Consider the following 16,236-nt stretch of genomic DNA (forward strand, 5'->3'; position numbering starts at 1 on the left):
CCAGTACCTGAGGTTTAAATTCAAAAATTACATCTGGAATTAATTCTGTAACAGAGCAATTTAATCCCACATTAGTCCGTTGGCCTTCAACCAGACATTTGTGCTCGCGCACACGAGCTCGGGCTTGAATCAAGCCTATCCGATCTCGTTTCTAGTTGGAATTTGATTTGCACTGCCCCCTGCCCCCGCAAGAGAGAGCCTCTATGCTATACAATTCTACAAGCTTTAAAAGAGCTCTTGTATATAAGGGGGGTCAAATCCTCTTTCCAAACCAATGTGGGACAAAGCTCACTTTTCCCTTCATTTTTCCAACTCAATGGGTCTACTTTGAGAATCAATATCTCATTCACCCATTATCCGTTTTGAGCGTACAATATATCAATCTCTTCGTCTCACTACGAAGAACCCGAATACACTTTGACCCGATCCAAATCGGAAGTGGACCCCACTGATAATTGTACCATTTTAATGCTATTTTTCCAACAATACTTTGATAATATTTTATATTATTTTTATGAAATTTTAATATATTGTATTTATTATATATAATTAATTTATAACTTTTAAATTAATAATATGTTGATACATATCATCCGATCCGTACATACTTATCTCTCATGATAATTATTATAAATTCTATATACTGTGTGGTGTGGAATGATAGAAAATCTTTCATTGATATGTAACACTCATATATAAAATATGATGTATATATTTTATTTTTACCAATTATGTTAAATAAAGCTCCATATAAATATATATGTTCTTCTAAAGTAAAAGTAGAGTTTCACCCAAAACATGCATTCCAATAGCAATTGTGGACATTTTTTGTAAATTAAATTAAAGTATCCAATAGTGCCAAATTCTAGGGAGTGGAAATTGGAGGGGATTTTCTCCATTAAAGGCAAGAGAGAGTTAAGATACTTAGCTTCAAGATCAATATAGGGAGCAAAGGTTTGGAACTTAGGATTTCACTAAGTTTTCTCGATCTATTTCTTGCTGTAACTTAAACTCTTGATCTATATATATAATTTGAATTTGATGAATTTTGCTATTTCATTCACGTGTTAATAATTCATTAATATTTTAATGAATGACTAGTTTATTAGTAGTTGTGTAGAAGTTATATATATATATTGATACATGTATTATGTTTGAAAGAAAATTTGGCATGATTATTGGAACACACCATTTAATTTTTGTATTACAGGTCAAAATTGTATGCATGAAAACTATATAGATTAGCCATTAGAACATTTAAGTAACACTTGAAAAAGAACATTATATTATATATTATATATATTATTATATAGTAATAGTAATAGCGCGCCAAAGAAGAAGTCAAAAGATTCAGCCAAAATATAAAATAAAACTAAAGAAACCAAATCTTCTATATATAACAAACAGGCAACAATCAAAGAAGGCTTGAAAAGAGCATTACAGATACAAAGTACAAGGATATTGATGACAACTTAACATTAAGCGCACTAATAATAATAGTATATGTCGAGATGAACAACTGTAAATTAACGTCGAATATAATCAGTCATCAGTTTGATGGAGGTGGAGAAAGAGTGGGGATAGCCGCCGGAAAGTTGGGAAGTGAGGTTGGGAGAGGGATGTTAGCCGGCATGGGAGGAAGAGTAAGCTTTGGGGCGGAAGATGGCAAGGTAGGGAGAGGCATGTTAGGCAAGTTGAAGGCGGGCATCGCCGGCAAAGGTGGAAGTGTGGTGGTTGGCAAGTTAGGAATGGATGGCATTTGTGGTAAGGTTGGTTGAGGCAGAGAGGGAATCGTCGGCAACGGTGGCGCACCGGGAATCTGCATGAGGCGGCGACTGGCGGAGCTGGTGTTGATGCTAATAGCTAAACACAATGTTATGATCATGGAGATGAGGAAGGTGTTCTTAGCAGTAGCCATCTTTGTTTAACTAAAATTGAGATGTTTGGCTAAGAAGTGAATAGGTTTTCTTGAATTGAAGTGTAGATTGAATGGTGAGATATGGCCAATTTGTAAAGGGAAATGTATATATAGGGGAGATCATAAGCCGTGGTCAAGGATTTGATGAGATATAGGTGTGCAACGACTACTGTTCATAAGCATGTTTGTCTAATTGGCTTAGCTTGTGTTAGTTATACCACATACATGCATTTGAAAGCTTTACAATTTTATAGGTTTGCAACTTTTTAGATGTTGAACTAACCGCATACTATTTTCCAACCTGCCAACCATATCCCATCAAGTTACTTTGTTTTGTTCTTGTTTGGTTCTAACTTAAAATTTTATTGTGACAAAAGTGGGATAGCCCACTCACTTTAAGCGCCCCCACATCTTTACCCGAGAGTTTGTGGAGGCTTTTGCTCAGTGTGTACATGCAAGAAGTTTCTTCATTTTGAGAGGTTACTCCCACATTGTCACGGGTGAGATTTGATTGTTAATCTTTTGTAACGAATTTTATCTCTGCAATTAATTGAGTTGCCTATAAGGGCAAATTAAAATTGTATTATATTCTATATTGTTAGGTTTATAATATATTCAAGTTTATAATAAAAGAAGCTAAGGTAGTACGGAGTAATATATTATATGTGTGCGCGCGCGCTGTGTGACCTTCTTATTGAAACAATAAAAATTAATATAATATTATTCCTTAATTTAAAAATGAATGTCTCCCTTGTGAGATTGTCTTAACGCACGGCAAGAAATTTCGCTATTTTCGTCCAACGGAAAACGGGAGTTATTGGTCGGAAAATGTGTTTCCGACCAAAATGATAATTCGAAAAAATGTCATCGGTATTTTAGTCCAACGTCAAATGTTATTCTCGAGACAAGTTGAGTCTAGACGGAAATGTAATATTTATGATTCAAAGTGTAATACTATTTAGGGATCAACCAATTGTTACTTATGAGGAAAATTGTTGTACTTATAAGGAAAAATATGATACTTTTGAATAAAAATTTAGGAAGTAATATTTTTAAATCAAAATGTAATATTTAGGAGTTGAAAAGTTATTTACGAGAAAAAAAATAATTTAATACTAATCATGGATAAATTCATTTTTCTATTGTTTACCCACTCCAAAATAGCTATTAGTTAAATTCTAGTATCGTGTACACAAAAAAATTATTGTTGTATTTGGAATTAGATACAAATAGTTATTTCATATTATTTATTTACACTTAATTTTGAATAAATAAATCAATTATATATATGTTACTATTGTTTGACAGGGGCTTGGAGTGCCAAATTCAACATCTTAGTAGTGAAACGTGACGCTGACTGATACACATTTATAAAGAAATATAAAGTTATGCATTTGTTATAATTTTTGACCTAGTAATAAGCACTTGATCCTGACACACTTAATCCTGACAACTATATTTGTATATTACTATATTTTTTTTTTTGAAGGAGTATATTACTATATTTTTGTTAATGTAAAATTTGACATTCTCTTTAAATTAACTTGAACATTTTATATTTACAACTACAAACTTAATAAGAGCCAAAAAAGTTAGGCGTCTAAGAGAAAATAAAAAATGTTGGTGTAATTATTAGTTGAAATGAATGGTTCATATTATTTTAATTTTAGTAAAAAAAATTATTATTTTTTTCTACTTTACCCTCTATTATATCATTTACTTTTCGAATATCAGATGCGGACTTCTTTGTAAATCAAAGTATCCAACATTGCCAAATTCTAAGGAGAGTGGAAATTGGAGGGGAATTCCTCCATTAAAGGCAAGAGAGAGTTTAGATACGTAGCTTCAAGATCTATATAAGGAGCAAAGGTTTGGAACTCAGGATTTCACTAAGTTTTCTCGATCAATTTCTTGTTTTAACTTAAACTCTTGATCTATATAATTTGAATTTGATGGATTTTTCTATTTTATTCACGTGCTAATTCATTAATATATATTTTAATAAATTACTAGTTTATTCTCTATTACTTGGTGTGTACAAGTTATATATTGATATATATGTGTACGACAATAATGATCAAGTTACATGTATTATGCTTGAAAGAATATTTGGCATGATTGGAACTAACACACCATTTATTTTTTGAATTACGGGCAAAAATTGTATGGAAACTGTATAGATTAACACTATTAGAACATTACAGGAACAGTTAAAAAAGAACATTATATTATATAGTAATAGCCAAAGAAGAAATCAAAAGATTAGCAAAAAAAAAAAAAAAAAAAACAAATCTTCTATATATAACAAACAGCCAACAATGAAGGAAGGCCTGAAAAGAGCATTACAGGTACAAAGTACAAGGATATTGATGACAACCTTAAACACACTAATAATAGCATATCATCAGATGATTTAAAATATATGTATGTGGAAATCAACAAATAAAAGTTTAAATGTAAAATATATGATCCAGTGCAGTGCAGCTTATCAATCCGCTTCACATAAGAAATGATGAAGTGAACAACTGCAAATTAACGTCTAATCAATCATCAGTTTGATGGAGGTGGAGAAAGAGTGGGGATAGCCGCCGGAAAGTTGGGAAATGAGGTTGGGAGAGGGATGTTAGCCGGCATGGGAGGAAGAGTGAGCTTTGGGGCAGAAGGCAAGGTTGGGAGAGGCATGTTAGGCAAGTTGAAGGCGGGCATTGCCGGCAATGGTGGAAGTGTGGTGGTTGGCAAGTTAGGAATGGATGAAGGCATTTGTGGTAAGGTTGGTTGAGGCAGAGAGGGAATCGTCGGCAACGGTGGGGCGCCGGGAATTTGCAGAAGGCGGCGAGTGGCGGCGCTGGTGTTCATGCTAATTGCTAAACACAATGTTATCATCATCATGGAGAGGAGGGAGCTATTCTTAGCAGTTGCCATCTTTGTTTAGCTAAATTTGAGATGTTTGGCTTAGCTAGAAGTGATGAATAGGTTTTCTTGAAAGAAGTGTAGATTGAATGGTGAGATATGGGCAATTTGTAATGGTATATATAGGGGGAGATTATTAGCCGTTGTCAAGGTTGATGAGATATAGGTGTGTATGTCTGTCCGATTGGCTTGTGTTAGTTATACCACATACATGCATTTCAATACTTTAATAATTTATATGTTTGCATCTTTTTAGATGTTGAACAAACCGTATACTATTTTCCAACCTTGGCTAACCATCTCATCAATTAAGTTACCTTGTCCTGTTATTCTTTGGATTTGACTTAAAATCGTTCTATATTCTATATTCTTAGGTTTATAATACAAAAAAAATATTCAAGTTTATAATAAAAGAGGGTTTTGGAAAACCTATTTTGAATAGTCAATAGTAAGTAATAAGAGTTAATGTCATATGGGTATAGTGATTTTGACAGGTTTAGGTTAAACTTTCAAATTGACCATTCGTGATTCTTTGACTTTCAAATTTTAACCAGTTGTGGTCTTCCTAGAAGGACCATGTCGGGTTAAAATTTGATTGTTGAATGACCATGTGTGATTAACTTTGACTACAGATAGTAACAATTTAAAAGTGACCACGGGTGGTCAATTAAAAGTTTAAAATTATACCTGGCAAAACCATTATACTCGAGCATCAGTGGCAAGAGTGCGTGCAACAAGCGTGCATTGTTTGCCAATCAGATAGTTCTTTTGCCCCTCAGCTCCCCACTCCACCGTAAAGGATTTCGTGCCGAAACAGCCCAGGTTCTGAGATTTTTTTTTAGAAAAATTGAACTTAGGCAGTGTGTATATACATCCGTTTTGATGTGTGGAATTGCAGAGAACTCAAGGAAATTGTAGCAATGAAGCTCCAGACTGTACTGCTGATGGTTTTGTGTTAAGATAATAACAAAAAACCCCAGCCATAGTTGTTGGTATTGTCTCTGGGATGGTAAACCTGCAAAATGGACATTAGTGTTTTGTCTACCACTTCTCTCCCGAATACTCGATGGTGCTTGTCTTCTGAACACGGGAGCTGTGGGAGGACTATTTTGCTTAGAAGCCTACATGCCATCAATGTAGGCAGATATTCAGTTAAAGCTTAACGGAATATCCTGAGTTGGCTAACATACTAAGTCACTAACTGACTTAATATTCCACTTGCACCACAACCACTTAATTAATACAATATATTATAATATATTATATTAGGGAAAATACTTACATTTTGTGCTTAGCTTGTTGTGCTAGCTTTGGTAACTCAAACAACTTGGTGTTGAACTTGCACCATAAGTCGTCAAGGCATAAAGCAAGGAGACCCTTAGCTTTATCACCATACCTATTCATCTTGATACTTGAAGGGCATATTTCTATTTTGAAAAAACAAGAGAGGGATGGAAGAATTGATGGGGTGTTGATTGCCAGAGATGCTTAAACATCTTGTAATACAAGTCCTTAAAGATAATCTTTCTCAATCCACAGTGGCGTCCGAGCAAACAATCAATTTCTCCAAATTTTCCTTTTCCTTTAGTAGAAACGTTACTAATGCAGTCCAAAGGGGTGTGAGCAATTGTATGGGGGTAGGAATTGAAGTGGACATGTAAATATTTGGGCCTTCCTTCTCTCATAAATAGGAATAAGAAAGAGATATTGGGTTTCATTAAGGATAAAGTGATGGGTAGAATTAGAAGTTGGAATAACAAATTTTTATCTAAAGCGGGAAGAAAAGTGTTACTCAAAAATGTCATTCAAGCTATATTTACGATTGCCATGAGTGTGTTCCTCATTCCTATTGATCTTTGTAAAGAAATAGAGGTCATTATGAATTCCTAGCTATTGGTGGAGTTATGAAGGTAGTAAGACTAGTAGGATTCTTGGAAACACTCTCTCGAAAACAATGAATTGGCTTGGTTTTAAGAGACTTAGAGAATTTAATTTAAGCATGTTTAGAAAATAAGCCATAGCAGTTTATGCAATTTCCTAATTCATTATATTGGTCTCAAGACTTTTTAAAGGTATATGCTTCCAAAATGTTTCTTTTTTGGATGATAAAATTGGTAACAATTCATCATTTTTCTAGTGGTCAAGAGAGACCGGCACCCCCAAGACCGTCGCTATATCAGCATGAAGTTAACCCGTAGTATTTCAACTGAATGTAATAGTGAATTTGCTAAAGTTCATTGTCTGTCCCGACGTCTTTTCATATGTCCGAAGGATTTGTTTAATGGTATGTAGTTGCTTCATGAATGTCAACATTGAAGAAAAAAGAGATTGTCATCTGCAAAGAACATATGGCTAATGGATAGGGATGGCAATGGGTCGGGTGTGGGTCGGGAGGGCTACATCCACCACCCGACCCACCTTATATTTTCTCCACCCACCCCCACCTCCAACCCGTATCGGGTGGACTTTTTCAGAACCCACCCCCACCGGGTGTGGGTGCCCACTACGGATACCCACCACTTATCATCTTATTATGTTTTTCAAAAAATAATATTTAAATTATTTACACATAATAAAAAAATAAAATCCATTAGTGATACTAAAACATAAATAATGGAAATATTTAAATATAATAACTAAATTGTTAATTTTCAAAAATAAACTTAGTAGTTTTGATATAAAAAATAGTAAAAAGATACACGAAGTTATATAAACTTTTATAAATAACTACATACTAGTACTTATTTTACTATTTTATATATATACACACATGGTGGGTCGGGTGGGGTTCTAGGCGGGTCTTGTACATGGAACCCGAATCCAACCCGACCCACCGCGGGTTTGCTTTTTTAAGATCCACCCCCGACCCACCACCCACCGTCCCACCATCACCCAAAAAAACCCGATCCATGCGGGGTGGATTCGGGTGGATATCCACGGGTCGGATTGAAATTGTCATCCCTACTAATGGATGGGACATTTCTTGCAACTTTCAGACCTGAGATCCTACGCTGGAGTTTCATCCTTTGTAGAAGTAGGGATAGTCCTTCCGCACATATAATAAATAAATAAATAAGGGGACAGCAGATCGCCCTGTTGAATGCCACAGGAGGGAGTGATAGTGTCAGAAAGAGTACCATCCCCCAGAACCATGTAACTAACCGTAGTCACACATAGCATAACCAGATTAATCCATCTACCATCAAAACCCAGGACCATCAACATATCTTTTAAGAAATTTCATTCCATCATGTCATAAGCCTTAGTCATGTCTAGTTTCAAGCCAGCCCAACCAACGTGTCCCCCTCGCTTACACCTTAGATAGTGACTGGCCTCAGCAGCAATGAGAATGTTGTTAGTAATAAACTTATCAGGTATAAATGCACTTTGAAATTCTGAGATTACGACGTTCTTGAATATATTCTTCATTCTGTTTGGCACATTATCTTATATAGTACATTACAGAGAGCGCAGCTATTGGCCTGAGGGCTATTGAATATTATGAATTTGTACACTAACATGAAAATAAACTTGATTTTAAAGATTTATATTGCATTATATATGATTTTTATAATTTATTAGAACATTATAGGAACAGTTGAAAAAGAACATTATATTATTATATTATTATATAGTAATAGCCAAAGAAGAAATCAAAAGATTGAGCAAAAAAAGAAAAAAAAAAAACAAATCTTCGATATATAACAAACAGCCAACAATCAAGGAAGGCCTGAAAAGAGCATTACAGGTACAAAGTACAAGGATATTGATGACAACCTTAAACACACTAATAATAGAGATCAGATCAGATGATTTAAAATATGTATGTGGAAATCAACAAATAAAAGTTTAAATTGAAAATATATGATCCAATCCGGTGCAGCTTATCAATCCGCTTCACATAAGAAATGACGAAGTAGTGAACAACTGTAAATTAACTAATAATCAATCATCAGTTTGACGGAGGTGGAGAAAGAGTGGGGATAGCCGCCGGAAAGTTGGGAAATGAGGTTGGCAGAGGGATGTTAGCCGGCATGGGAGGAAGAGTGAGCTTTGGGGCAGAAGGCAAGGTAGGGAGAGGCATGTTAGGCAAGTTGAAGGCGGGCATTGCCGGCAATGGTGGAAGTGTGGTGGTTGGCAAGTTAGGAATGGAAGGCATTTGTGGTAAGGTTGGTTGAGGCAGAGAGGGAATCGTCGGCAACGGTGGGGCGCCGGGAATTTGCAGAAGGCGGCGAGTGGCGGCGCTGGTGTTCATGCTAATTGCTAAACACAATGTTATCATCATCATGGAGAGGAGGGAGCTATTCTTAGCAGTTGCCATCTTTGTTTAGCTAAATTTGAGATGTTTGGCTTAGCTAGAAGTGATGAATAGGTTTTCTTGAAAGAAGTATAGATTGAATGGTGAGATAGATATGGCCAATTTGTAATGGTATATATAGGGGGAGATTATAAGGCGTTGTCAAGGTTGATGAGATATAGGTGTGCATGTCTGTCCGATTGGCTTGTGTTAGTTATACCACTTACATGCATTTGAATACTTTAATAATTTATAGGTTTGTATCTTTTTAGATGTTGAACAAACCGTATACTATTTTCCAACCTTGGCTAACCATCTCATCAAGTTACCTTGTCCTGTTATTCTTTGGATTTGACTTTAAATCGTTCTATATTCTATATTGTTAGGTTTATAATACAAAAAATATTCAAGTTATAATAAAAGAGGGTTTTGGAAAACCCATTTTGAATAGTCAATAGTACGTAATAAGAGTTAATGTCATATGGGTATAGTGATTTTGACACGTTTAGGCTAAACTTTCAAATTGATCACTACTCGTAATTCTTTGACTTTCAAATTGTTACCATCTGTGGTCCAAGTTAACCACCCATGGTCATTCAACTTTCAAATTTTAACCAGTTGTGGTCTAACTGGAAGGACCATGGTCGGTTAAAATTTGATAGTCGAATGACCATGAGTGGTTAACTTTGACTACAGACGGTAACAATTTGAAAGTCAAAGGAACACGAGGGGTCAATTTGAAAGTTTAAAATTATACGTGGCAAAACCATTATACTCGAGCATTAGCGGTAAAAGTACGTGCAACAAGCGTGCATGGTTTGCCAATCAGATCAGTTCTTTTGCCCCTCAGCTCCCCACTCCACCGTAAAGGATTTCGTGCCGAAACAGCCCAGGTTCTGAGATTTTTTTTTATAGAAAAATTGAACTTAGGCTGTGTGTATATATACATCCGTTTTGATGTGTGGAATTGCAGATCGAGAACTCAAGGAAATTGTAGCAATGAAGCTCCAGACTGTACTGCTGATGGTTTTGTGCTTGTTGTGCTAGCTTTGGTAACTCAAACAACTTGGTGCATGTTGAACTTGCACTATAAGTCAAGGCATAAGGCATAGGACCTTCCTTCTCTCATAAATAGGAACAAGAAAGAGATACTGGGTCTCATTAAGGATAAAGTGATGGATAGAATTAGAAGTTGGAATAACAAATTTTTATCTAGGCGGGAAGAGAAGTGTTGCTCAAAAATGACATTCAAGCTATATCTACGTTTGCCATGAGTGTGTTCCTCCTTATTGATCTTTGTAAAGAAATAGAGGTCGTCATTATGAATTCCTAGTTATTGGTGGGGTTATGAAGGTAGTAAGGGTAGTGAGATTCTTGGAAACACTATATATCTTGAAGAGAATGAATTGACTTGGTTTTAAAAGACTTAGAGAATTTAATTTGGTCATGTTTAGAAAATAAGTCATAGCGGTTTATGCTATATATTGGTCACAAGACTTTTTAAAGATAGATGCTTCCCAAATGTTTCTTTTTTTGGATAATAGGATTGATAACAATTCTTCATTTTTCTAGTGGTCAGGAGAGACTTGGCACCCCCAAGACCGCCGCTATATCAGCATGAAGTTAGCCCGTAGTATTGCAACTGAATGTAATGGTGGATTTGCTAAAGTTCAATGTCTGTCCCGACGCCTTTTCATATGCCCGAAGGATATGTTTAATGGTATGTAATTGCTTCATGGATGTCAACATTGAAGAAAAAAGAGATTGTCATCTGCAAAGAACATATGGCTAATGGACGGGACATTTCTTGAACTTTCAGACCTGAGATCCTACATTGGAGTTTCATCCTTTGTAGAAGTAGGGATAGTCCGATCCTTCCGCACATATAATAAATAAATAAGGGGACAGCAGATCGCCCTGTCGAATGCCACATGAGGGGATGATAGTGTCAGAAAGACTACTATTTACCAGAACCTTGTAACTAACCGTAGTCACACATAGCATAACCATATCAGATTAATCCATCTATCATCAAAACCAAGACCATCAACTTATATTTTAAAAAATTCCATTCCATCCTGTCATAGGCTTTGGACATGTCTAGTTTCAAGCCAGCCGAACCAACGTGTCCCCTTGCTTACGCCTTAGATAGTGACTGGCCTCAGCAGCGATGAGAATGTTGTTAGTAATAAACTTATCAAGTATAAATACACTTTGCGATTCTGAGATTACGACGTTCTTGAGTATATCCTTCATTCTGTTGGCCCATTATCTTATATAGTACATTACAGAGGACTATTGAATGTTATGAATTTACTGGGATTCTGAGATTATAATTCATTTAAATTACTCAACTACAAAAAGTACTTGTATAAATAAATGTACGCTTTTTTCTCCGATCCCCCAACAACTGCTTTCTCTCCAAACAAGTGCTTTCGTCAATAAAGGGCCTGCAGCTCCATCCTTTCGTTGCCGGCTAACGCTCTGATGGAGGGTTGAGCTGGCAGTGCCATTAGTAGATTCCTTTCTCTGGCTGTTTTAGGAATAAGCGTTAGATCTCAGATCATCTCCGATTGTTTTCTCTGAATGCAGAGACTCTCCAGATCTGACAGGTTTTCTATCATCTTTTCCATTTATTTTGTTTTCTTTTGGTTCTACGTTATCCATTTGTTCCTTTGACTAGTTTGTTTTCTCTCGTCTCTCTGGCGAGTGTTTCTCTCTCGTTTCTTTGGCGAGTTCTCCTCATAAGCGTGGAATGATAAAATGGTCACATCAGAGTCAAGCTTGGCTATGTTTGACCAGATCTGTGAAGAAGTGCCGAGTTTATCCAACAACTTCGGCTTCAAATTTATAACAGAGTCTGCGATCCAAATTTTCTATAACATTGCTAGGAAATTTGTTTCTATGTCTGACGGTAAAGAATGCATTACCATTCTAACGATTTGTATTGTAAACATTTCTATTTATGATTAATGAATTAGCCTTTTATTTAATAATAAAAAAAATGTGTCTCACTTATTCCAAATTTATAATCCACCTTGACCATCTAACTCCATATGTCCCCATAGACCATAGTCCATAGATAATAAGCACCACTTCAAGTCCTTAAATATATATATCGTTGAACATGATTCAAGTAATACATAAATACATCACCTCTACATATAATTACACAAGTGAACATGCTGCATATATGCCCTGTGATGAATAATATTCATCAGTCAAACTACAATGAACATTTGTTCAAGACTGCAAATTGCAACATTGTATTTCAATTTTCTGCTCTTGTAGAAGCAGTATAAAGAGATTATTTTCATGAAGTCAACAAGTAGAATCTGGGGAGCAGCTAATTCCAGTCAATGATTGATAACCAAGAAAGGAAAACAATCAACATTCTTATATCCCAAGCATGACTAGAAAAAGACTTCAGTTTGGGAGCTGAGGCATCTAAAACTAGTTCTTGATTACACAAGAACTTGATAAATCTTCAATGGTGGACACCACCGGGCCAATCCAAGAAATTAACAAAGGAAACAGATTGAACTACATTTCAGTTCATTTAATGGCAAACCAATCAAGTAACCACATTAAAATTCACATAATTTAAGAAAAACAGAACACATAATTAGCAGCAAGATTCCAAACTTTCATAACTAGCTACCCATTCATATATATTTTCACTGTAATTAGTCTGAACCATACTTTTAATTAATTCTCTCTCAATTCCCTATAGTTGCTGCTCTAATCTGCATTCTAAATATAAGAAATTGGATTGAACTCCAATCAAAATTTGGGGTGGAAACCAACACAAATGTCATCACCTTCCTCAAAAAACTCCAACTCTCCATTGATCAACTCTGATTCTACCCCAGTCCCAGTGTAATTGTTTACAGAGGCTCTATCATCAGCAGTACTACTCTCCAATGGAGCAGCATTAATCACCTGAATTCTCACCCCCTTACCCATCATCTTCTTTGTGCTCTTTGCCACCATTTTTCGCTTCTTCACAACCACATTTCCACCATCACTCTCCATATCACTCTTCATCCTTTGATCACTGCCATGCCCATTTATCTCCACCTTATGTGATCTCTTATCATCCCCTTTACACTCATTCTCATTTCTTGTCTTAGTTTCAGCAAATGCACCCAAGCCAATGGGTGAAAATGGAGTCCAAGAGTCCATGCCATTTCCACCGTAGATCGGCATAAACCCTGCGCATAAAAACTTACCCGCTGCCGCCACATCTGGCGGCGGCGGCGGAATCGCCACCGCGTGAAAAGCCCTTCTGCATTTCTCATTCTGACACCTCATACAATACTCTTTGAAAACGATAGGATACTCGTACACATAGTAGCAGTAGGGACACATAGTCCAGAAGTTGTGAATCTCCGACCCGCTTCTAAATTTCGGATTCATTTTCAGCTCCTCGTCGAACAGAGCTCTCTTCGCCGGCACAGAAAGCACTAACCAGGCATCAACGACGAGCCGATACGCCTCTTCCGCTAAAGCGAAGTGGTTTTCCCTAGGGCTTAAAATTGCATAGAGTTTTTCGACGCGGGCTTTAATGAGGTTAAAATCTCCGGTGAAGCGAGGGACGCCGAGTATTGAATAATAGTCGGGGCGCTGAGCTGAGGCGCCGTCTTCCGCCGCGGAGATGACGGCCGCTATAGCGAGCAGTTGGGTCGGACCGGGATGGATTGGGTCCAATGCTTGTGCCCGACAAGCATTTTTCCGGCAGTCCTCGAAGTTGTTGGCTTGGAGGAAGAACTCGGCGGCTTTGAGGTAGAGCTGGATTCTCGATTCGGGTCTACCGTTTTGGTTGTCGGTTCGGGTCGCCATGATTTCAGATAAAGAGAGTGAAATGGCGGAAGAGATCATGCAGGGAAGGGAACAGAGGATTGCATAACAAATACGGAAACCACGGAATTTATGGACAATTTAGGACATGGGTATTTTGTATTATTACAATATTACCTAAGACTTTCTTTTCTTTTCTTTTTATATGTGTTAATTCCATTTTTTATCATGGATTTATAAGTTACAGTTCACTTTTAAGTTTTTTTTATTTTTTATTTTTTTATGAACATCCACTTTTAGTTATAGTATTACTATGGCATGACATTTTTTTATCCTTTATCAATAAACAGTTTAAATATGGTTAAATATAAGAATATTTCGATCTTCAATTATGAATTTTTTATTAAAAAAAATACATAAAAATATAGTTGTTCAATCTACTTTTATTAAAAAAAAAATTAAATATATTTGTATTTAACAACATTTTAACTATTTTGTTGATGAAAGATTAAAAATAATCATATCACAATAATACTAGGATCAAATAATGATTTTCTAATAAAAAAGGTTAAAAGTGAATTGTCATAGGATCAAATATAAAATTAACTTTTTTTGTATGGTTGCATTAATTTTGTAAATTATATTATTAAACCAAAATGGTAATTCATTAATGAATTATTTTCCTCTGTTTGTTTCCTTTATAGGCTTAAAAACTAAATCCTGTTCTTTATCGTGTTAGATCAGATTATGCATTAACGCAGCTTAAATTTATTCATAATTTAATTTAATTGGATAATATAATATTTTATTAAGATAACAAGTGAAAACCACAACACTCTATGTGAGGGTATGCACTATGTATACATTATATAACAGATGACCTTTAGATACGCAATAATCATGTTCCACTTACTCGATCACCCCTTTCAAAGCTAGATAATATAATTTTGAAAAAATATGTCTACTTACACATTATTTCTAAAGAGAATCTCATACTCTGTCCGTCCCATTTTATGTGTCTGATTTGGTTAACGAGACTTGACTAAAGTTATTTCGAATTCAATTTTTCTTAACATTAAATTTAGCATTAGTATATAAAATTTATATATTTAGAAACTACATTAAAAGTACTATAAAATAATAATAAAAAAATCTAAATTCAAAAAAAAAAAACAAAACAAAACAAAACAAAGAAAAAAGATTTGATTTGATTAATGAATAGTAAATATGATAGATAAAATAAGACATATTGATTTTTATTTTTATTTTACTTATAAATTGTTCTATGATAATCTCTCCTATCATCATGGACGGAGCCAAAGGGGGCAGGGGGGCAGGGGGTTAGCTACCCCCTCCCCCCATCACCATACTCCATCCCATATATAATCTTTAAATGTATATATGTATATATAGTACATTTTTTAATATTAGTATAAAAAAATTATTAATTATCAATAAGAAATGAGTTAGATTAATTGGTAGAGCATGTGTTTGGTTATAATAATGAAGGTCAGGGGTTTGAACTCTTAAGGTTGTCAATATAGTTTTACAGTTTTTTTTTTTTTGCTCCTTCCTTATGGTTTTAACACAGTCACGTTTTAATAGTTTTTTTAATATTTAATACACATACATACATACACATATATATTAAAACTGTTTTAATATTTAATACACACATACATACATATATATTCAAATTATTTTATCAAATTAATTATGTTTCATATTTTGTTATGAATATTTTTATAAAGTTTCGATGTGTTTTATTTTTCGCCCATATCCAATAATATTTACACTTATATTTCTTAGGCAATTTATTTATTTTTTTTAAATATCTCTTTTATTTTAATGTGTTCGCCTTAACTGGAAAAAATTTCTAAGTCCATCCATATTCTCCCCCCCCCCCCCCCCCCCCCGGCCTGAACAGAATTCCTGGCTTCGTCCCTACCTATCATTTATGGGGTTTTTGTTAACAATGTTTGATGTTTGATTTGTTACGTTGTAAAAATATTATGGTTGGTGGCCATTATCCTATTTTCTATGATCATGGATAGTGTACAGTTTTTACTCATTGTGTATGTATTCTGATAATAATGGAAAGAAAATGATTTTCATGTGTTTTGCTTTTCTCCTTACTCCTCTCTCTTTTTAGTTGTATAGTTTAGATGGTATAATGATGTTTGTTCACACGAGAATATATGATTTTTCACAACACATTATCAGCACAATGTTCTGCATCAATTTTCGGTGAATTGACATGTACTGATTTTGAGGTTATTATTTTGATCATCTCCCCTATACTTATATTTGG

General features: G+C 35.1%; 2 protein-coding genes across 2 annotated transcripts; one reads left to right on the plus strand and one right to left on the minus strand.

Annotated features, from left to right (window-relative positions):
- The first annotated feature begins 1,511 nt into the window (after positions 1-1,511).
- Positions 1,512-4,697, plus strand: LOC109172480 (peroxidase-like protein 2). The gene is made up of 2 exons (XM_019321638.1): positions 1,512-1,769; positions 4,473-4,697. The coding sequence occupies exons 1-2, from the start codon at positions 1,512-1,514 to the stop codon at positions 4,695-4,697; spliced, it is 483 nt and encodes a 160-aa protein (XP_019177183.1).
- A 4,083-nt stretch (positions 4,698-8,780) lies between these two features.
- On the minus strand, positions 8,781-9,149 carry LOC109172481 (RNA-binding protein 12). The gene has a single exon (XM_019321639.1). It carries the CDS (start codon positions 9,147-9,149, stop codon positions 8,781-8,783), a length of 369 nt encoding a protein of 122 aa, XP_019177184.1.
- Between the last annotated feature and the right edge of the window lie 7,087 nt (positions 9,150-16,236).

This window comes from Ipomoea nil, unplaced genomic scaffold (assembly GCF_001879475.1).
Source record: "Ipomoea nil cultivar Tokyo-kokei standard unplaced genomic scaffold, Asagao_1.1 scaffold0418, whole genome shotgun sequence".
NCBI lineage: Eukaryota > Viridiplantae > Streptophyta > Magnoliopsida > Solanales > Convolvulaceae > Ipomoea > Ipomoea nil.